Source organism: Zonotrichia leucophrys, chromosome 1 (genome assembly GCF_028769735.1).
Source record: "Zonotrichia leucophrys gambelii isolate GWCS_2022_RI chromosome 1, RI_Zleu_2.0, whole genome shotgun sequence".
Taxonomy (NCBI): Eukaryota; Metazoa; Chordata; class Aves; order Passeriformes; family Passerellidae; genus Zonotrichia; species Zonotrichia leucophrys.
Window position 1 is genome coordinate 99872376 of NC_088169.1, and position 21870 is coordinate 99894245.

The window sequence follows — 21870 nt, forward strand, 5'->3', positions numbered from 1 at the left end:
AGTATTTGTCAGAAGAAATTGAGTACCTAAGTTTGTCACAGACCCACAAAATACTTTGGGTTAAACAGGACCTCCAGAGGACATCCACTCCAACTCTTTGTTCAAAACGTGTCTGTTTATATGAGATTGCTTAGTATCCAGCTGAGTCTTGAATACAACTGCAAGGACAGAGATTCCACAACCTCCTATGGCCACTTGTTCCACTATTCCACCACTGCCATTGTTAAACCGAAAACCTAAACACAGCACCCTTTTTCTATATAAGCAGCGCCTTTGGCCGGTGCCGCTCGCTAGGGTCGGTATCTCGGTGTTCGGGGCTCCCTGCTCCGGGAACGTCCCGCAGGTACCGAGCGCAGGGCAAGGGTCGCTGCTGCTGCTGCGCTGTCCTGGGCACGGCAGCCCCGGCTCCCGCCTCGCGTGTCTGTCACGGGTGTAAGAGCCAGCGCAGAGCTCGGACAAGCAAAACGCGCAGTTCACTTTCCTTTCTTGGCCCTTACAAACAGCACAGCGCGCACCGAGCCCTGAGGCGGGGCTGCCCTGCCCGCGCTGGTGCTGCTCCTGCTCCTGATGGGCACGAACAGCCCCGCTACTCCCCTCGCCGCTCTGAAGCAGAAGCCGCTTCAGTTTCGGAGCCTATGCTGCGCTGGGATTCCCTCGGGAACTTTCCCGGCTCCCGCCGCCACGGCCGCGCCCCGCAGGAGGCTTTGCCCGGCTCCAACATGGCGGCCCGCCCTTGCGCCCGGGCTCTCCCCTGCCCGGTTCCAAGATGGCGGCCCCGCTCCCCCGGGCGCTCCCCCGCGCCCCCGCCCCTTCCCGGGCCCTCCTGCGCGCGCGCGGCCCCACCTCACTTCCGCTTGTGCAGCAGCCATTTTGTCTTTCCGCCGCCGCTGCTGCCCGAGCTTCTCGCTCCCTCCCGCCGCCGCGGGCCGCGACACTCAAGTTCCCCCCCGGGCGCGGCTCCCGCCGGGCCGGGGCCGATCCCGACCCCCCTCCCCTTATCCCGGGAGGCTCCTCCGCAGCCCGGCCGCGGGGGCGGCTCCCGCGCCCCTTGCCGCGCGATGTCCAGCGAGGAGAGCTACCTGGCCATCCTGCGGTACCTGACGAACGAGCGGGAGCCGTACGCGCCGGGCACGGAGGGCAACGCCAAGCGGAAGATCCGCAAGGCCGCCGCCTGCTACGTGGTGCGCGGCGGCACCCTGTACTACCAGCGGCGGCAGCGCGACCAGCAGCGCTTCGCCGAGCTGGAGGTGGTGCTGCAGGCCGAGCGCCGCGCCCGCCTCATCCGCGCCGCGCACCTGGCGCCCGACGGCGCGCACCGCACCCGGCTGCAGACCTGGCAGGGGCTCTCGCAGAAGTACTGGTGGAGAGGTGAGCCCGGGGCGGGGGCGGCTGTGGGCACCGAGACAGCGAACCGCGGCTGGAAGGGACGCGGTGGGTCCCTGGGTCATCCCAGGCATGGCACAGGACCGCGTCCCGACGGTTCTCGAGCGTCTCCCCCGATGGAGACTCACGGCCTCTCGGGGCAGCCTGTGCCGGCGCACAGCCACCTTTACAAATTGCCCTCGTGTTCACGTAGAACTTCCAGTGCTTTAGTTTCTTTCTGTTCGTTTGCTCTTGTGTCATTGCTTGGCACCGCCGGGACCTTGATCCATGCTCCTGACACCGTCTGGTTAGATGTTTATACACAGTAATGCGGTGCCCTGTCAGTCGTCTCATGTCAAGGCTGACCGGGTGCAGTTCCCTCAGCCTTTCCTTGTAAAAGAGATGATTCAGTCCCTCAGTCATCTTTGCTGCCCTCCTGTACCGGCTCCAGGAGTTCCATGTCTCCCTTCTGCTGGAAGGGTGTCCGTGCGCCCTCCCTGGCGGCACCAGGAGGGGACTGTCCCTTGCCGTGACCGGTGCCTTTAAAGGCCACCTCGAGCACGTGCTCTGTGGGCAGTGACACTGTGTCGCACCCCGAGGGGCAGGGCTCGCTCTGCACCGTACCTCTTGGTCAGCAAATTGTCCAGGGCTGCTCATCTGGTGGTGGTACCTTGTATATCTGCAAACAGAGAGTATAGCTGTCCCCTCCAGGTACTGCACGCAGCCCAGGTAAGGCGGTGACATCTCAACAGTGCCCTTGGGATAGGGTGATAATCCAGTCCACATGGGCTGGGTTAGCTCTGTACCTCATTCATGCATGTGCTGGTGTTCGTGTTAAAGTACTACAGCTGCCAGTGGTGGCAGTGCTGGCACTCATTGTTTTATTTGTCTCTTTCTTGCAATGAGAAGCTGAAAAGACCAGACTAATTCTCAGCTGGGTGCTGAATGATGCCACAGCTGTTACAAATAGTGTTGCCTGAACAGCAGTAATTCCCAGCTGGGACTTTATTTTGTCTGAGAGAATGACTTGATATCTTGTTCCCTTTGGATTTGGTGTTCTACTTTTAGCCCTAGGTATCCATCAAACAAATAGCCTGCTTTTCACTTGCCATGGGCCCAGTGTGTGTCTGTATTGCTTCTCTTGCTCTGCTCTCTTCATCCATTGGCAAGTTTGTAGTTTCAGCTTTAGTTTTCCCTATTTTCAGTTGGAGAGATTTTGCTGTGGCTACAGCCAGTCCCTCCAGTCCAGATCTCATTGACTTGAAGATCTTTTCTTGTGAAGAAGGGATTTGGCATCTCAAAGCTGATATACCCATTCTGGATGGTGGTTTCTTTGCCTTTATCTGCATTCTCATTGTCTGCCCAGCATTGCACTGTTCTGGCATCTTCCTGTGCTGGAAAGTTCCTCCATGGGTCTCAGTGTAGCTTCTGTTTGTCAGGAGAAAGCATTCTGTGTTCTTTTGATCTTATTGGTCACCTTTATTTGCACACCCTAAATCCTCTTGCTTCTCTTACACTGAGAATACTAAAATTCATTCCATGCTTTCACTTCAAGTTTTATGTTTCTTACATGTGTCTCCCTTAAAACAATGTTTTCCCTGCATTACAGTATTCTCTGGCTGCTGGGGACAGCAGCTTTGGCTGCTGTCAGCCTGAGGTGGACATCAGCCTGGTGTGTGTTCTGTAACTGCAAGGCCATGGGCTGGAGAATGCCTCAGGGGCCAGGAGGGGTGTTAGGGATGTGATCTGCAGGCCAGAGACCTCCTTCTATTTCAGATGAAATCAAGGAGATGTACAAATTGTTAAAATGGACATTAATATCTTAGGTTGCCTTAAGTCTCTGTTTTCCTGATCCTTACAGAGAGAGGTATTTAATGATAGTGCAAGTCATGCTCTGAGGAGATGTGAGCAAGCAAGTCTTGGTCTGTGTCAGCAAAGTTTTGAGCTGTGCAGGATTTTAAGCCAAGAGGCCCAGCTGCTGTATATGCTTTTATATTGTCCTAGTGAAGAGAACAAATTTGGATTGAAAGCCACGCATGGAAAATGCCTTGGGATCCAGAAGGGGACTCTGCACTCGGGACCTGCTGAGGATCTGAAATTATTTACAGAATTGCAGAATGTGCTGAGTTGGAAGGGACCCACAAGGATCACTGAATACAACTCCTGGCTTGCACAGGACCATCCCCAGAATCACAAGAGTCATTCCTGAGAGCACTGTCCAAACACTCCCTGAACTCTGCCAGGCTTGGTGCTGTGACCACTTCCATGGGGAGCCTGTTCCAGGGCCCAGCCACCCTCTGGGTGAAGAACCTGTTCCCAAAATCCTACCTAAACCTCCCCTGACACAAATTCAGCCTATTTCCTCAGGTGCTGTCATTTGTATTTGGCTCCACTGGTTAAAGTACTGGTGGGAAATTGATTTATTTAAATTCCAAAATCATAAGCAATTGATTTAAATCTGTGTTAATAGTACCTATCAGTGTCATTTTATATAGCACAGTTGATCCCAATTTTGCAAAAGCTCATAAGTGAGCCTCCCAATTTTTGTCCTCTTCAGGAGGAGCAAGCCATTTGTGTGGGCTAAATACAGGGTTGTATTACATTTGTCATTGTGTGGGATGATGAGACTAAATGTCTAAGAACCTTGTTTTTTTTTTTGCCTTAATAGTCTTTCTAGGAGGGTTTGCTTGATGTAGTGACATTCTAAATGTTCTGTCTCAAAGTAGCAGTAGAGACAATATTATGCAATGGTGTGAGAAAATCAGAATTGGTAATATCACATCAGAGAGGGACAGTGTAGGTGGCTGACTTTATTTTTCTTGGTTAGTATGTAATCTTTTTGATTATTATTTATGTTTAGCTAATTTTCTTCATAATGATTTGTTTATAATAAATTGAATTAAGATCAGAAGCCTAATCAAGCTCCATTAATTTTTCTTAGGTATTCTTAAGCAGGTTAAGGATTACATTAAAGAATGCAGCAAGTGCCAGGAAAAGCTAGACCGCTCCAGATCTCTCTCAGATCCATCTGAAATGCTGGAGGAGCTGGGACTGGATGCAAAATCTCATGAAGACAGTAATGAAACAGATGATGAATTGAGTAACACAGCATCAATCCCAGCAGCATCCCCAAAGCCTGTGAAGAAGAAACCAATAGCAAAGCACGAGCTTGTGTTTGTAAGTACCATGGTTTGCATCTGAATGGATTTGCATTTTCTGTTACTGCATTCTTGGTCATGTACTTCTTTTCTATTGTTGTGATAATCTTGTAATAATAAGACCATACATTTTGCCAAAGATACTGAATGTGTAGAAATGGGATACTGGTGTATATGTTATGAAATTAATTATAGGACATAATTACTGAGAAATAAAATCATGCTATATATTATGCATCTAGAATCTAAGATAAAATTAGTGTCAAAATTGCCATTGCTTACAATTGCCATCACATACAAGATTCTTATGAGCTCTGTATTTTTCCTTAATAAATGATGATATAGTAATATATAAAATTCTTGTTCATAATTGCAAACCCACATGCACATAAAGACATTTGAATTTCTAACTTTTTCAGACTGTAGCATAGAAAAATACAATCAAAGAGCTGTTTGAATGTGTCTTCCCATTTTTCCAGTCTGATTTAATTGTGTTTGGAGGGAGGGTGAAACTTAAAGAACGAAAGCAATAGTAAAGTTAAGCTCTATATTCTACAGGCTTGAACTGATTGTATGGTTGCAGAAAATGATCCTTTCTGTGTTTCAGTGTGAATGCTTGAAAAGGCACAATCTAAATGTAATGAAGTTCTCAAATGTTGTTTATGACAGGTTGACAGTAAGGGCCTTGTGAAGCAGTCATCTTCCAAACATTGTCTGTCAGTCTTAAACCAACTGAATCAGCAGAGGCTTTCCAATCAGTTCTGTGATGTGACTTTGCTGATTGAAGGAGAGGAGTACAAAGCTCACAAATCTGTCTTGGCAGCCAACAGCGAGTACTTCCGAGAGCTCTTCATTGAAAAGGGAGCTGTCACTAGTCATGAAGCTGTAGTGGATCTGTCAGGTGAATTGCTGTGGGTTTCAAAGCTAGAAATCATAATATCCTAAGGTGTACAGTGTGTAATTCAGTCTTTTTTGGGTGTTGAAGACAACCAAATTTTATCTTGCTTTTTTCTCTGCTTTAATCTAAAAGTATTTTGTGTGGATCATAATGCAAAAGTGATCACTCTGATTTTGCCTAATATGATTTTCTATGGACTGTGGTATTTAATCTTAAAATTTCTGAGAAGCTTCTGATGGATTTTTACCTTGCTTAAGCCTGTTTCCTCCTTGTATTAGTCACAAACGTTAAAAAGGGAACAAAATCAAATGCTTAAGTACATCAAGCAGGGATGTTGACAAGCTGCTTGGAGAGTTGTTTAACTTAACAAATGCTAAATTGCTTCTTATTTCTGTGAAGCAGAATTTTCCATGTCTGCTTATTTTTTATACCTGGTACATGCAAGACAGGAGCTAAAATATATGTTCTAAAAATAGCTTTGTAGTGATGAAGAGTAGTGTACAAAACATAAGCCTTCTGCGTTGCTTTCTCATTTATTAACTGTCTCTGCATGAATAATAGGCATGCATGAACAATGATTTTCTAATAGGATGGTCCAGAAGGGTCCCAACATTAAATATTTGATTTATTATTTATGCAACTGTGGACACTTCTACCAAATTCTTACATTTCAGCATTTCTATCTACATGTCCATATTTTTATTGTTTTCAATAGCTACTTCCTTATTTTTCTGCCACATGGCTTGTTACTTATGACCTGAGTACTTTCTGAATGTAACAGATCCAGAAAGACTTTGGTTCAATTCATGTCCTCCAAAAGTATGGTGGCTCTCCCAGCATCTTGAAATATTCCTCAAAGAATTTTATTGTGAAACTCTTTAAATACTACTTAGTTATTGGAAAAATTGTCTGAGCTTACCCACATGGGCAAGAAGCTGTAGTGTAAATGATAATTAATTGAGTGCCAGTGATGGGCTTGTTATTTCCAAGTGTGTTTTGCTCTAAATTTCAGGCTTAACTGTATCAAAGGTGAACTCTTGTTGTATTCATCATGGGATATTTTGGGGTGATTTCAGGTCATCATTATTTGCTCTAATATCTTGTTTATTCCTGGTAGGTTTCTGCAAGTCCAGTTTCCTGCCTTTATTGGAATTTGCTTATACTTCAGAATTAACGTTTGACTTCTGTAGCATGGCAGAAGTGGCAATGCTCGCCCGGCATCTCTTCATGTCAGAGGTCCTTGAAATCTGTGAGAATGTGCACAAACAGATGGAAGAGAAACAAATTACAGTGTACCAAAAGGGAGATATCCAAACAGTAGAGTCAACACAAAATTTAGCAGAGCAGGCTGAAGTGCAGGTGCAGCCCATGGATGGTGTTGAGCAGCATAAACTCACAGCCAGTGAAGTGCCAGTAGCTGTGAATGGAGCTCCTTCCTCTGCTGGGACAGAGGAGGCAGCAGCGCCCCAGCCCGACCTCCTGCCCCCAGAGCCTCTGGAGGCCACTGCAGGTGATCCTTCCAAGCCTGTGGAACGGTGTGAAACAACTGAAAATTACATCAAGATCCAGCTGGTGGAGAGCATTTCAAACAGCCTCTACAACAGACTCAGCACTGAGCCATCGGCTGTGGAAGCCATGGACACACAGAGCCAAGGGGAAGCTGAGGCAGCTCAAAATCAGAGTGATAAGGCACATGTGGACTCTGCTTCTGAAGACTCCTCAGAGACACTCAGGCAAAAAAGTGATGAGCAGAGCAGCTCCATTTCCCAGCCAGAGAGCCTTGCCTCCAGCCAGGATGATACTTACAAAAGCAAGCTTCGCCAGCGCTCTGTCACTGAGGGGGGATACATCAGGCTGCATAAAGGAATTGAAAAAAAACTGCAGAATAGAAAGACAAATCCTAAATCTGCAGTGCAGCAGGTATTCTGTCTGTCATTGGAGTAATTTCTAAGCTGTCACAGTTGGGCAAACAAAATCCCAAAAGTATTGACTTGGCATCAGTATTCCTTCCATATTGAAGGTTCTTAGAATGCTCAGTGGCCACAGTTTAGGTTGAGTATCTTCTCACAGCTTCTTATGGTTGGACAGAAGTTGTATCAGCTCCCCAAAATCCTCAATGATCTGTGAATTTAATTCTAAGCTAGCTCATGTGTATGTCAGTCATAGACACATAAATTTATCTATTAGAGAAGTGAGATCCTACATTTGTTCAGACTTGAGAACAACATTGGGAATAAAAAATTTTACATCCCATGTAGATCTTAAGATGTAGTAATGAGTCACAATAATGCATTCCTGCTGCCTTCTGATTGGGGTCAGTGAGAGGAAAGGTCCAAAGAGCAAAAAAAACTTGTTAAAAACTCTAGCACCTGAACATACTAAATGTTAAGTAATTGAACTAGCTCCAATTACAATTTTCTTTTTTTTTTATGAAACAGTCTTATTACTCTTTCCCCTTTGAGAGCCTTTCCTCTTTCAGTGCCTTTGGATAGTTGGCAGTCACCTCACTGAGCATCATGCATTTAGTTTGTGACAGAGTGCACTTCACTGCATGTTGGCCAAGTCTTCTGAAGAACTATTAATAATTATATTATAATTTCCAAAGGAGTCCTGAGAGTTTTGTGTACCAGAGCCACCAGTCCCACACACAGAACAATAATTTGGTATCATTACAGCACCCTAGTAGAAACAGTAGAATTAGTATCTTTTTACAGAAGGACAGCTTAAAGCCCAGATGCTAAAAGCAGCACAATCAAAATACTTGAGCAACCTATTTATGCTGGTTGGAGAGCACCACAGTTTTGTTCTCTTGGGAAGGGGAATATGGAATATTTACATTTGGGAATAGTTCCTGTTAATGTATTTTGGAGTTTTTAAATCCAGATCCTTGGCAGATGAAGTGCACAGATCTATGGAAAAAATAAATTAGTTTGGATGATTGCTCAAGATTGGAGTCAGGAATAGGTTTCTGCTTTCCTAACTTGTTTTGTAGCCTCTAGTGTTTTGTGCATCCCTCAACTTCCCCTCTGGCATGGGATGTCATAAGTTTTGGGAAGGAGACACTCTCCTGAGTTCCCAGTTTTGATGCTGGGAGAATAATGGGAAAGAGATTGCAGTGAAAATGCTTCTGGTTTAAATTACAGTACTTGCACCTGACATGGAGATATTGGAGTGAGGTGTGCTTTGTAGGAATTAATTATTTTCCTAGCTCTTACTAATCATGTACTGAATAAAATTATTTTTGTGGCTTCACAGTTTAGCCAAGTTTGCATAATTTTTCACAGCAACAGGAAATTTTTTTTAAAATACATTAAAATTTTGAGTTTCAATTTGGTTTTCAGAGGCATGGAAGGGCTGGCATGTTTTCAAAAACTGCTAGATACCTCACTTGTTGGGTATTAGAAGAAGTCATGTGAGACTCCATTTTCTTAATGTGGGAAAAGCTGAATCTTTATTCACATAACTTATTTTATACAGTTTTCATAGACCTTGTGTTTGACTCCCATTAGTTAGTAGTTTTCTTGCCACCTAATTCATTGGTTAGTAAATAGTATTTTACCTGTCTATCAAACCTCTCTATTGTTGGATTGTTTACATACTTTTTCTGCTGGTTCTCATTGGACAAATCCGTTATTATTGTAGGTGCATTTGTTTTTCACCCTTAGAATAGATTGTTAACAAATGTCTCATTCTCAAAAAAGCTTCATATGGGAACTTGCTCGATAGCTGCTCTTAGAAGTGACAGGGTAGCTTTGGCAATTTTGCAAAGTGAGGCCTTGATTTCATAAGGCCTTTCTTTTATAATTTTCTACCTGTGTGCAACAGTTGGGAGAACAGGATGAAGAAATTGGGATGCCTGTACTTCCTTCCCTTGCCTTATTCTCAGGAACCCAAAGGGGACACATTGTATTTCAACCTGCTCACTTAGAATTTGGTTTCTAAAGAATTTGGCAGCAAGTTTCTGCAAAGGAAGATGAGATTATCAGTTCCAGGTAGCACTGCCAATACCACCTAAAAAAACCCCATAGTGCCTTATTCCTAGATAAAAATCTCTAGGAAAGCTGGAATGCTCTCAACTTGATAGAAATCCTGACTGGCAGTACTCTGTGATTCTTCTGTAACTATCCCAGAGCTGTCACTTAGGGAGTGACTCAGGGCTGGAGAGTTCATTGTCCCTGAACTGGTAGATCACTGTGTGACCATCATCATAGTAAGCTTATGGTTTTAAAAAAGAATGATTTTTCACTCACCTTGAGATCTGTAGTTTTGTAGTGAACTGAAACAACTTTCAAGAAGTTAAGTCAGCTGAGCAAAATTAAGAGGTATTACAGGAAAAAAGTACATCAACTTCTAATACAAACTTTCAGACAAGGTATGAAGTACAATGCAGTAAAATTCATTAATAGGTTCTGGTTTTCCAACTTAGGTTGCCATGAAGCTGGTACAAAGAGGGAAAAAAATGAAACAGCCCAAAAGAGATACCACGGAAAATAACGAAGTGGAGGCGCAGCACAAATGCACTGACTGTGGAATGGTGTTCCAGCGGCGCTATGCACTCATAATGCACACACTGAAACATGAAAGGTCTAAGGAATATAAATGCCCAGTAAGTTGAGGGGTTGGGTTTGGTTTTTTTCTGTGTAAATCTTCCTCCTTATGAAAATTAATTCTGTAATTATATTAGTAATTATTTTTGTTGGCTTTTTTGGTATCTATATTTATTTTAGTTACCAATTTCAGAGTTGGATATAGCCTTGATCTGGCTGGGGTGAGGTAGAATGGAGTGCAGCCACTTGGCCTGACAGTAGTGTGTGACTTGCTGCTCAAGACAGTGCTAGCATGGGATTTGCTTTTAACCCTACCAGTAAATTTGTGTTTAGTCTAGACTGGAAGTTAATCTCACTGGGAAGTGATCGGTGGTTCTGTCAGTAGCCATAAAATAAAAATATACAACTATTCGTTAACCTCAGGAGTTGGGTTATGGATTTAACTCATCATATTAAATCACGTACTTAAAACATTTGATTATTTCTGTTTATTTTTCAATACTTCTGAGTGTTACATGCAAAGTGAGTTTGTAATCTCGTGTGTCGCAGCTGTGTAAGAAGGAGTTCCAGTACGGCGCGTCGCTGCGGGCGCACCTGGTGCGGCACACGCGGAAGACGGAGGCCGGCGCTGCAGCCGGGGGGCCCGAGGGGAGCGGCGTGTCCTCGGTGAAAGGCAGGACCAAACGGGAATTCGTGTGTGACATCTGTGGGAGGACTCTGCCCAAGCTCTATTCCCTCAGAATACATATGCTTAAACACACAGGTGTCAAACCCCATGCGTGCAAGGTAAAGTCCTTTCGCTCTCTAATCACATTTGTGATGTTCTCTGTTATCAATGTTTTGGTATTGATGCTCTGCCTAAAGTTTATGTTAATCTTGTTCACTTCACTTGGTCACTTCAGTAGGGAAAACTAGTGTAACATTCATGATGAAATTGCTTACAGTCCAAGAGTGAGAAAACTAGAATGAATATGAGTAGTGCAAGTTCATATTCTTGTGTCTAGAAGAATGTCTTCCTTCGATTATTCCTTTTTTTTTAGACCAGTTCTATCACTGCTGCAGAATCACAGACTTGTCCATGCTAGTTCCCAAGAGATACAGGAAGTTTTGTTCTGTTTGAGGTTAAACACCTATTACATAATTAGTTTTATTTGTCCTATTCCACCACGTGTGGATTTCTTTAGGTTTGTGGAAAGACCTTTACGTATAAGCATGGATTGAAAATGCACTTAGCTCTCCATGAAGTGCAGAAACAGTTCAAGTGTGACTTGTGTGAAAAGTCTTTTGTCACAAAAAGAAGTCTTCAGGAGCACATGAGCATTCATACAGGTAAGTGATGAGAAAGGGAATCCTTTTCCTTTGCTTGGCTATTTTATGCTGCTGAACTTTAATGTGGTCTTCAGTGTCAGAAGAAACTGTTTAAAAAATAAATGGTAGTATGTTTTTTTTTCTTCTGGTCAGGCAGCTGAGATAGAGATAAGTGGTCATTTGTGGTCATTTTCTGGGGCTAAACCATAGTTTAGTGTTATTGTGCAAATATTCTATATAAGAATGAAGAATTGTTATTGGTCTGTTCCTGTGGTTTTGTGTATGTTTTTAATGCCTGTATCATGTCAGTTCAACAAGAAATAGGCAGTAAGCTGGAATGTTCTAATGCACTTCATCTCCCAGCCTGTCCTTTTACAGGAAAACATGCTAAGTTAAATCTCTCAGAATCTCCAGATATGTTTTACAAGATTTTCTGTACTAATACTGACATTTTGTAAAGCCTAGTGTCTTGAAAGATCTCAGCGTGTGAAAAATGGCAATCTAATAATTCAGTGCAAGCAGAGTTTTAAAATTGTAATTTGTAAAGGTTGTCTGTGTTTCTGGTTTTCTGGGCTGAGCAGAATCAAGAGAGATACTCAATTAGGATAATTTGTTCCTGATATTAAGGAGTTTGTATTACTAGTCATCACTCCTGTGTTGATGAAATGGAGTACAAACCTTTATTTTAAGATGTTTTTCCACAAGTGCAAGATATAAGCAATAGTCCATAAGCAGTGCTGTGTTTCTGGAGAAGTTGCATAATACACAAGCACAGGCAGTTGTGGTTTTTTTCACACAAGAAGGCAGGTTTTTAGGCTGCTCACTTTTCCTCACTAAATCATAGTAGCAGCAATGTACCTATGTTTAAAAACATAAAATAAACTAGAGTTGCTACTCCCCACTTGTGTATTATTACATTAGCACACATACAAAATACACTTAAGAACTCCATCAGTGTGTAATTAAACAAACTTCACTTTGTAGTACTGCTCTGATTACTTCAGGTAAGTTATATATGAATTAAAAACCTGTCTCACAAAGCACTCCAGAGAAATGGAGGCATGGCTTGGTAACATGTTTTGTTTTGTTTTGTTTTTGCTAGGAGAATCCAAATATCTTTGCTCCATCTGTGGAAAATCTTTCCACAGGGCATCAGGACTCAGTAAACACATAAAGAAACATCAGCCAAAGCCTGAAGTTCGTGGATATCAGTGCACTCAGTAAGTCAGGTATTGGGTGGGTTTGGTGGGCTTTTTTCTTGGTGTTAATGATCCCAGTCATTTTCAAGATTAAAAGCAGCTCCTTGTTGTAGCATAAAACTGTTCCACTGGCCTGGGATAAGACTTGGGGAGCATGAGAATAAAAATGCATTTTGTAAATACATGCTGGAGAGCAAAGGCTTGGCTTTAAGCTGTTACCCAGCTCTAATTTCTTGCAGCTCTTCTCTAATGACTTTGCTCTGTAATTGGTGCTATAATCAGTAACTGTGTGGGTATACAGCTTTTTTGTACGACAGATAAGAGTGTAAGGTTGTGAGAGGCCAAGGGCCTTCAGCCTGGTTTGCCCTCTTGTATGTGATAGTGGATTTAATGGATTTGAAGCTGTAGGGTCTGCAATGTCCTGCACTTGTGTTCAGTGTTTGCTGAAACGTGGCTCTGTTTAGGAAGATTGCAGACTGAGACTCACTGACTGTTGCACTTCTCTTGATTATAAAACATATATGACCACTTCAATACTGCAATGAATAACATTTGTTTTTATTCTTAATTTATTTTTATTTTATTTTATTCTTAATTTACTATTATTTACATGACAGCATTGTGGACTTTAGCAAAGCAGAAACAGTAACTGGAAAGCGTGATCTTAGTGAATTAGCAAAACATGGATACTTCTTCCATGACCAAGCAGACTATAGGGAACTTTTTAAGTGCCCTGCAGAAGGACAAATAATGTTTAATTTTGGAACTCACAATGATTCTCTGGGAAGCTCTGTCAGATATTAAGAGGAGTGGTACAATTTATATTACTGTAGCAACTCAAGGTTTTAAAGAAAGCAATAATCTAAAGAGTTGTTTATAGTATCTCATTGCTGCTGCGTGCTAGCAAAAATAATATTTTCTAAATTATGAAAACTTATTTCAGTTCTGTCAACAATGTTTATATTTAGTGATTTTTAATACTAAAAGCATTAATTCTAAAAATACAAAGAACAGAGCTAATAGGGTGCACAGACACTGTTTCATGAAACGTACTATGGAAGGGATTTTTAGTTTTGAAGGTGAAGTATATTTATAAAACAAAAATTTTTTTACTCAAGGCAGTAGGACCATGGATGCAAGAGGTCATCCTGACAGAGAAGATATTTTGACTCCCCAGCTTCTTCAAAACAGAGACAGTCCTTGCTGCTTCTCCAGCAAAGGTCTCTGCTAAGGATGTAATTCATGTTGTCACCAGTGGTTTAGAGAGCTTCACTAAGCAATAACCAGACTTCAGTTTTTAGTTTGGTGGCTTGGAATGGAAACCTCCCTGTCAGGCTTCAGTCTGAACTTCTGGCCCAGCTGAGCAAAGCTGACCATGAATTATTTTCCTAAAATGTTCCTGGAAGTTTTGCAGTGAAGTATGTGTTTGATTAAACTGCAGTAGTGCATGACAGCGTATGGTGGTTGCTTGAGTTTTTTACTTCTCTAATGGCTTTTCCAAATACACAATTCTTGGGGAGAGAGCACCAAGTGCCAACCCCATTCAAGCCCCTGAGGGGTCTTTCTGGTACTATTTTATATGGATAGGAAAACTGAGGATCCCTGAGAGCCCCATTTGAACTGGAGTGGTGAGACTTTCCAGCCTAGGAGGAGGTTGGTTGTGTGGCTCAAGGACTGTTACCATTTTTTTTTCTCTCCAGAATGCCCATTATTCAGGCAGTGTAATATCAAATGTTTTGTTGCTGTATGGAAGTTTTTCTCATTTTCAAATTCCCTCATTCCAGTGGTTGATCCTGTAGAAGCTGAATCAGCCACCTTTGCTTGCTGGTATTGTTCTGCCTCTGTCCTTTCTTGAGTCATGCAGCTGTTTGTTGTTACATGAGGAAGAGAGAGAGATGAGCAGCAGAATTTCTTTCAAAGGGAGACACCATGTTTTTGATGAGATCAGACTGTGGTCTTCATACCAAGAGGAGCTGTATAGTCCAACTATGGCAAAGTATAAGTGAAGGAAAACCCTAATTTAGCCTGGGTTAAGATGTGTACAAGCAGCAAGCTAAAGAACAAGTATTGATACTTTCAGATGCTTTCTTGCAGGATTATGAATTTGGGGTTTTTTATTTTCTAAAAAAAACCCCAACATTTGAGCATTAGAAACAACAAATTCTAGCAATTTTTGTGTCAGTCCTCTTTGGTTAAGGAAAGAAGCAGCTGTTACTGTCCTCATAGGTTCATATGGTATAATACAAATTTCTCTTGTCTCCCAGTTGGTTTGCCTTTGAATATTTACCATTAAATCTGCAGAAAGAATATAGTTACTCAATAACAGACAAAAGGGTTTCAGAGGTCCTCAAGTTTTATTCCAGGCTTTCAAATAAGCTGCTGTTCTTTTAAATTTTTCCTAGTTTAGAATGGGATTGTGTTTTACATAAATACTGACGATGCAGTAGGTGTTCTCAGTCTTGAGTTGCTGTTAAAGAAGAGGGTCCCAGTGCCTTTGAAATCAATGCCTTTCTTGTATGGGATGCTAAAACCTCTCCTGTTACAGGTGTGACAAGAGTTTCTATGAAGCTCGGGATCTTCGGCAGCATATGAATAAACATTTAGGTGTGAAGCCATTTCAGTGTCAGTTCTGTGGGAAATGTTACAGCTGGAAGAAAGACTGGTATTCTCATGTAAAGTCTCATTCTGTCACAGACCCTTATAGGTAAGAGGAAATTAATTTAACAACTGAAATGTACCAAAATATACATATATATAACACTGAAATATACATATGTAACACTGAAATATACCTCAAAGTGAGGCTATAGAGATCTGCAGCCTGTCAACAAGGCACTGCCTAGTCCACTTTTGAAGTATCAATGGATTGATGGTGATTAGGGTCTTGAATATTTGAGGATGCTTTACATAGTGTGGGTTGGCTCCTAACTTGGGACACAGTGCTGGAACTAAGATGTGAACTCATAAGAGGATAAATACAATCAGAGCAGTGAGAAATATATGTGATCTCACTTCTCTAGAAGGTTTAGTGGAAGCTTTGTGGCTGTGGATAAGAGGAAATGTAGTTCAGTCCAACAATATTACTTCTAATTATGGAACTACTTACCATATAAGACAGTATTGCCCTTAACCTTTGCCTACCGTAAATAAAGTGCATTTTGGCTTAAAACACAGAAGTGTACAATAATGGTTTTAATAGATTTCTCACATTAACACATTTTAGGTGTAATGTATGTGGAAAAGAATTTTATGAGAAAGCTTTGTACAGAAGACATGTAAAGAAAGCCACACATGGTAAAAAAGGAAGAGCAAAACAAAATCTGGAACGAGTTTGCGAGCACTGTGGAAGAAAATTCACACAGCTCCGGGAATATAGGAGACACATGAACAATCATGAAGGTATGTAGAACACAAATAGTCATTACATCCCTCAACCCCTAAAAACACAATGTACAAGGGGTAATTGTTTCTTTGAGTCTGTGTGTCCTGTCTGGCAAGACATGGAAGAGTTTTTACAGATTCTCCAGTTCTGTGTGAATCCTGGTTTGGTAACTTGCTGTCAGTGATTCCCAGAAGTTGCTGTTGGGGGCCTTTCTAAAGCTCCTGTCACACACAGGGACTGTGCCAATTTGTCCTCAGTACCTGATAGAAGAGGAACATTTTTACAAGTGACTAACAGGGGTAAATCTGGCAAAGAATTGGATGCACTAAAACATTCTCCATTTTCAAAGGCACACACAGTTAACAAACTACTCTTCAGACAGGAGAATGATTGGCCTAAATTTAAAAAGAAAAAGAGGACCAGTGTTGGAAATGGATCAACTTCTTAATTTATGACAAGTGATAAATTGTATGATGTTTGGAGGAAATATGAGAACTTTTTATTTCTTGTTAAAGAATTATGTGCATTTTTACTTTAGAGGTAAAGTATGAAACTGATTTTTGAGTATTTGGTTCTTTCAGCTGTGTTGGGAGTCTATATTCTCCTGTCCCAGGGCAAAACCCACTTTTCTTTGAAGCATGTCTTCTTTTTAAGCACTCTTAAGAGTAAATCTGACAGCTGTCTAACTATTGAAATAGAGATTGTGTTTGTTTCGTAACAGCAAAAGTGTCCTGTAGTAGGTACCTAACCTAAATCTACAGCAACTGTCAGAGAGGAAAAGCCAGTAGTGAGATGGTGTTTGTCACCACCACAGAACTCAGATGTTACAGGGGAAAATAAGATCATACAAACATCAGGTGCTGTATTTGAACATATGCAGTGAAGAGGAGGGTAAAGCTGTAGGTGTACAGAAGGATTGGCAGAAGCAAAGGATGACTAGAAATGCAAGTGACAAATTCTGTGAAGTAAAACATGGCTTCAGAAAGGCATCAAAATTATCAGAATTCCATTAAGCATTGTGCACTTAAAATGAGGAAGAAACTGCATTAAAAGGAATCTTGACAAGTTTTTCAAGTGTTGGATTGGACTGGGCACTTGTGGAGAATCTTAACTACTGAATGCATTATGCTTGCATTACATGGTTACACAGAAATGGTAAAATGATGTTTTGCCTCACAGCAAACATCACAGCATTGCTGTGAGATCTCTTACTTACATGGCAAACTGTGACGGTGTTCACAGGGGTCCAAGGATGAGGGAAGAGATGAGGATTTGACTCTATGTTTCAGAAGGCTTGGTTTATTATTTTATGATATATATTATATTAAAACTATACTAAAAGAATAGAAAGAAAGATTTCATCAGAAGGCTAGCTAAGAATAGAAAAAGAAGGAATGAATAACAAAGGCTTGTGTCTCAGAGTCTGAGCTAGCTGACTGTGATTGGCCATTAATTAGAAACAACCACATGATACCAATCACAGATCCACTTGTTGCATTCCACAGCAGCAGATAATCAATGTTTGCATTTTGTTCCTGAGGCCTCTCAGCTTCTCAGGAGGAAAAATCCTAAGGAAAGGATTTTTCATAAAAGATGTCTGTGACAGCAAACATCCCAGCATTGCTGTGGGATCTCTTTCTTACACAGCAAACATCCCAGCATTGCTGTGGGATCTCTTTCTCACATGGCAAACATCCCAGCATTGCTGTGGGATCTCTTTCTTAAATGCAAACATCCCAGCATTGCTGTGGGATCTCTTTCTCACATGGCAAACATCACAGCATTGCTGTGGGATCTCTTACACAGCAAACATCCCAGCATTGCTGTGGGATCTCTTTCTTACACGGCAAACATCCCAGATTGCTGGGGGATCTCTTACACAGCAAACATCCCAGCATGCTGTGGATCTCTTTCTTACACAGCAAACATCCCAGCATTGCTGTGGGATCTCTTTCTTACACAGCAAACATCCCAGCATTGCTGTGGGATCTCTTTTTACAAGGCAAACATCCAGCATTGCTGTGGATCTCTTCTCACACGGCAAACATCCAGCATTGCTGTGGGATCTCTTTCTCACATGGCAACATCCCAGCATTGCTGGGATCTCTTACACGGCAAACATCCCAGCATTGCTGTGGGATCTCTTTCTCACATGGCAAACATCCAGCATTGCTGTGGATCTCTTACACGGCAAACATCCCAGCATTGCTGTGGGATCTCTTTCTTAAATGCAAACATCACAGCATTGCTGTGGGATCTCTTACACAGCAAACATCCCAGCATTGCTGTGGGATCTCTTTCTTACACGGCAAACAAACAAGCATTGCTGTGGGATCTCTTTCTCACATGGCAAACATCCCAGCATTGCTGTGGGATCTCTTTCTTACACAGCAAACATCCCAGCATTGCTGTGGGATCTCTTTCTCACATGGCAAACATCCCAGCATTGCTGTGGGATCTCTTTCTCACATGGCAAACATCCCAGCATTGCTGTGTTCCCCCCCTGCTGCTCTCCCTGTGGCTGCAGGCCAGCCCTGTGACCTTGGCTTGCTGTGCCCGCAGGTGTGAAGCCCTTCGAGTGCCTGACGTGCGGCGTGGCGTGGGCGGACGCGCGCTCGCTGAAGCGCCACGTGCGCACGCACACGGGCGAGCGGCCCTACGTGTGCCCTGTGTGCAACGAGGCCTACATCGACGCGCGCACCCTGCGCAAGCACATGACCAAGCTCCACAGGGACTACATCCCCTGCAAGATCATGCTGGAGAAGGACACCCTGCAGTTTCACAACCAGGGGACGCAGGTGGAACACGCCATCAGCATCTTAGCCTCGGACATACAGGAGCAGGAAACCGAGATCAGCTTTGGCGCTGGCGAGGGCGAGACTGTGGTGGTGACAGGAGAGACGCTGGAAGCCATCGAAGCAGTTGCAGCTACTGAGGAGTGCACGTCGGTCTCCACCCTTTCTGACCAAAGCATCATGCAGGTGGTAAATTATGTACTGGCACAGCAGCAGGGACAGAAAATGGCCGAAGTGACGCAGGCCATTGAAACTGTAGAAGTAGAGGTGGCCCATGTAACAACAACGGAGTCGATTTAGTATATGAGGGAGCAAGAGTGGTGAGGCTGTGTATCTGTGAGAGCCAAGTGTAAAATGGGTTACCTGAGGCTTTCAGTGATGCCTGTTTCCAAATGGTTAATCCTCAGTACTGAATGTTGTGGTGACAGAATACTGCACCATGCATTAGATGGAAAAAGTACCAATACTCCAGTGTGGGCCAAGGCTTTGAAAACTAAGATTTCTATAGTGGCTGTAACTTTAAAGAAAACAAAAAGGTTATAATAATGTTTTTTGTGTCATAAAGTATCATACTGTAAATTTGAGAAATTAAAAAAAAACATATAAAAAGGCTGCACTAAAAACTAGAAATGCACAGCTATTGGTAGTTTTTTTGTTTGTTTTGATGTGCATTTCATCAAGTTCGTGAGCAAATTTCCTATATTGGATGCTGTCTGTTTACTCCCAAGACAAGGGAGGTGGTAGAATGCTTTGTGTAGGCTTGTGCTTCATGTGACATACAGAAAAACTGAAGCTTTTTTCTCTGGGCAAATGCACCATTGGTAGTTAGTGAATCCCAGTTCTGAAGAACTTACTTAAATTCCAGGTGTGAGGGTGGCTGGTCCAAGGTTCAGCAAAATGCTGTAAAATGTTTTATAGATAATGGGCAGGTAGATGGTTGTGATCTGGTTCTCCAAGATGGTTGTGAATTGAAGTTGACCAGAGGACAGCCCACCCCAGGGAGGCTGCTTAGAGAAGCAAACTCCTTTTCTTTGTGAGGGAGGAGTTTGCACCCCAGCCTCTGCACAGCCGCGTTTAGCTCCATGTTTGCTTGGAAGCTGTTGCCAGCACTGATGTGTGACCCCAGTGCAGGCAGCCTCATGAGGGATGCTTCTGTTTTTGCTTTACATTTGATGTAGAAACTGTCAAAGGAGAAAGGTCTAATGGCACACTTTTTCAGGAACTAAGGAAGGTTATGGACTGATCTTGTATTGTATTGGAAGGAGGAGCCCTGCTAATTCCCAAGCAGGACACATGACAGTATCAGGGTAGGGAAATATAAGTATCTTGGGATGGGGTAAAAATTAAATGGTCTCAAAATTACCAGAATCTCTAGAAGACCTTATTACTGCTGCTTTAAGAGAAATACTTCTAGATCCAGTTGATAGCTGATGTTACACCACATAGTTGGAAAAATCCCTACTGAGTGTTCCTGCAGGTGAGTGTGAGTGACAGCTGTGCTTGGCCCAGGTTTCTGTGTCCCTGGTTCAGTACCACAAACAGGGCACACCTTAATCTGTACAAGTGTAGGTTCCTTTGTTGCTGTGTGGCTTTCTTAAGCAAGCAGCATGTCTGTCAAGGAAACTGAAAGTGCTTTGCATGTGAACAATCAGAGCTGTAGTCTTTAAATTCTTCTCAGTCTATAGTGGTATCAGGTTGCCTAACCTGGACAGCAGTAAGATACCTGAGCAGCCAGAAACTTGTAATATTGCAGGGTAAATTTCATAAAGAAAGTGACATGCATATAACTCTGCTACCTGTGAAACAGATACACTGAACAAAATTTCAGCAAACCCTGTGGCACAGTAACCACCTCATTTGAATTAGTATTTCTACTTTTCATCTTATTTAACTATGTGGATATCTGTCTACTAAGCTACAGAATGGACTGTTCTTTTTATACTTTGCAATTCTGTAGATAAGCAGTTGTTGAAAATTTTTTATGTTTGAGTCTTGGATCCAAATTAATTTGTAGATGCCTATTTCAAAAGTCAGGATCTTATTTCAGAGAAATAATGTAGTTATTTATATATCCTGCACCCCTTTACAATTGTATTATTTTCTGATTACCAAATGGAGTAAAACTAAAATGAATATTAAAAAAAAATGACTGCTAGCTGTAACTTGAATTTTTGTATGGTAAAGAATCTGGAGATAGCCATCCTGCTTAAAATTAAAATACTGCCATTATGATGGAAAAAGATTTAAAAGCACTAGATAAACTTGAAAACTTACTTCAATGTTTGTATCCTAAAAATAATTATGTATTACTAAAGTGAAAAAGTGTTCAAGGAAAAATAGCTGTAAATAGTGCTAGAACATTATTTGTATATTTAGTGTGTTACCCTACAAAAAAAGAATATTATCAGCACCTTAGTTTAATCTTTGGTGCATTTATTTATTTGCCCAACCTATGGAAGAAGCAAAAGTGAATCTGAATTTTGGAGCCTTCTTATCCACTGTCAGAATGCTTTTACTGACTCAATGATCTGCTGTTTAAAAACAACCACCAACCAAACTAATAACAGAAGGTTGTTTTGTAAAGGAGAATCAGCCAGGAATGTCAAAGCTGAATGTTGTGGCACCCCTTTCTTTACATGCTGTGCCTTACCTTTTCAGAACGGTGTGAGGTAAGTGGGGAGTGTCACTCTTGGCTTTGCTGTTCCCATCTCTGTGGGGTTGCCTTATGTTTTTCTTTGGACTTCAGCACTTAAGACATTCACTACCCTCCTGCAAAGTCAGACTGCAAATATGCAGTTGGTATTTGATTTTTTTTTTAAATAAAGTTAATGAGAAGTGTCTGTTCATTAAGTATTCCTAGTGAATTCCTGTACATAATGAATCAGATTTGTACATTCTGCTGTTTTTATTTAGTGTTAAATGTATAAAGTTATGGTTATTTCTGTCATCAATAAACTGAGCTCTGCCATGAATTGCTCTTTCAAGAAACTTTCTTTTTCTCTGGGTAAAGAAGGTGTTGCAGATTCCTCTGCAGTATTTCACTTCCCACATACAGACAGAATCTGGCCTGGATAGTTCTAGTAACCCCGGCTTTTTAATTCTTGCCTAAGGCCCAAAGAGTTACATTGTATGGGGAAAGGAAACACACTGGCCTCCTGAATTGTGTCAGAACATGGCAGCACAAGAGCACAGTGCTGATGAAACACCGTGTGTATTGATAC

The 21870-nt window shown here is 42.2% G+C and overlaps 1 protein-coding gene across 1 annotated transcript; it reads left to right on the plus strand.

Moving 5' to 3' along the window:
* The first annotated feature begins 868 nt into the window (after positions 1-868).
* ZBTB11 (zinc finger and BTB domain containing 11) lies at positions 869-21615 on the plus strand. Its single transcript, XM_064725166.1, has 11 exons — positions 869-1368; positions 4304-4539; positions 5190-5421; positions 6536-7338; positions 9845-10024; positions 10515-10751; positions 11150-11294; positions 12376-12493; positions 15018-15176; positions 15696-15871; positions 18417-21615. The coding sequence occupies exons 1-11, from the start codon at positions 1059-1061 to the stop codon at positions 18947-18949; spliced, it is 3129 nt and encodes a 1042-aa protein (XP_064581236.1). The 5' UTR covers positions 869-1058; the 3' UTR covers positions 18950-21615.
* Positions 21616-21870: the final 255 nt, after the last annotated feature.

Coding starts and splice junctions, on each gene's coding strand:
- ZBTB11 (XM_064725166.1), top strand. CDS start 1,059: ATGTCCAGCGAGGAGAGCTACCTGGCCATCCTGCGGTACCTGACGAAC. Junction 1,369..4,303: donor GCAGAAGTACTGGTGGAGAG/GTGAGCCCGGGG, acceptor AATTTTTCTTAG/GTATTCTTAAGCAGGTTAAG. Junction 5,422..6,535: donor AGCTGTAGTGGATCTGTCAG/GTGAATTGCTGT, acceptor TATTCCTGGTAG/GTTTCTGCAAGTCCAGTTTC.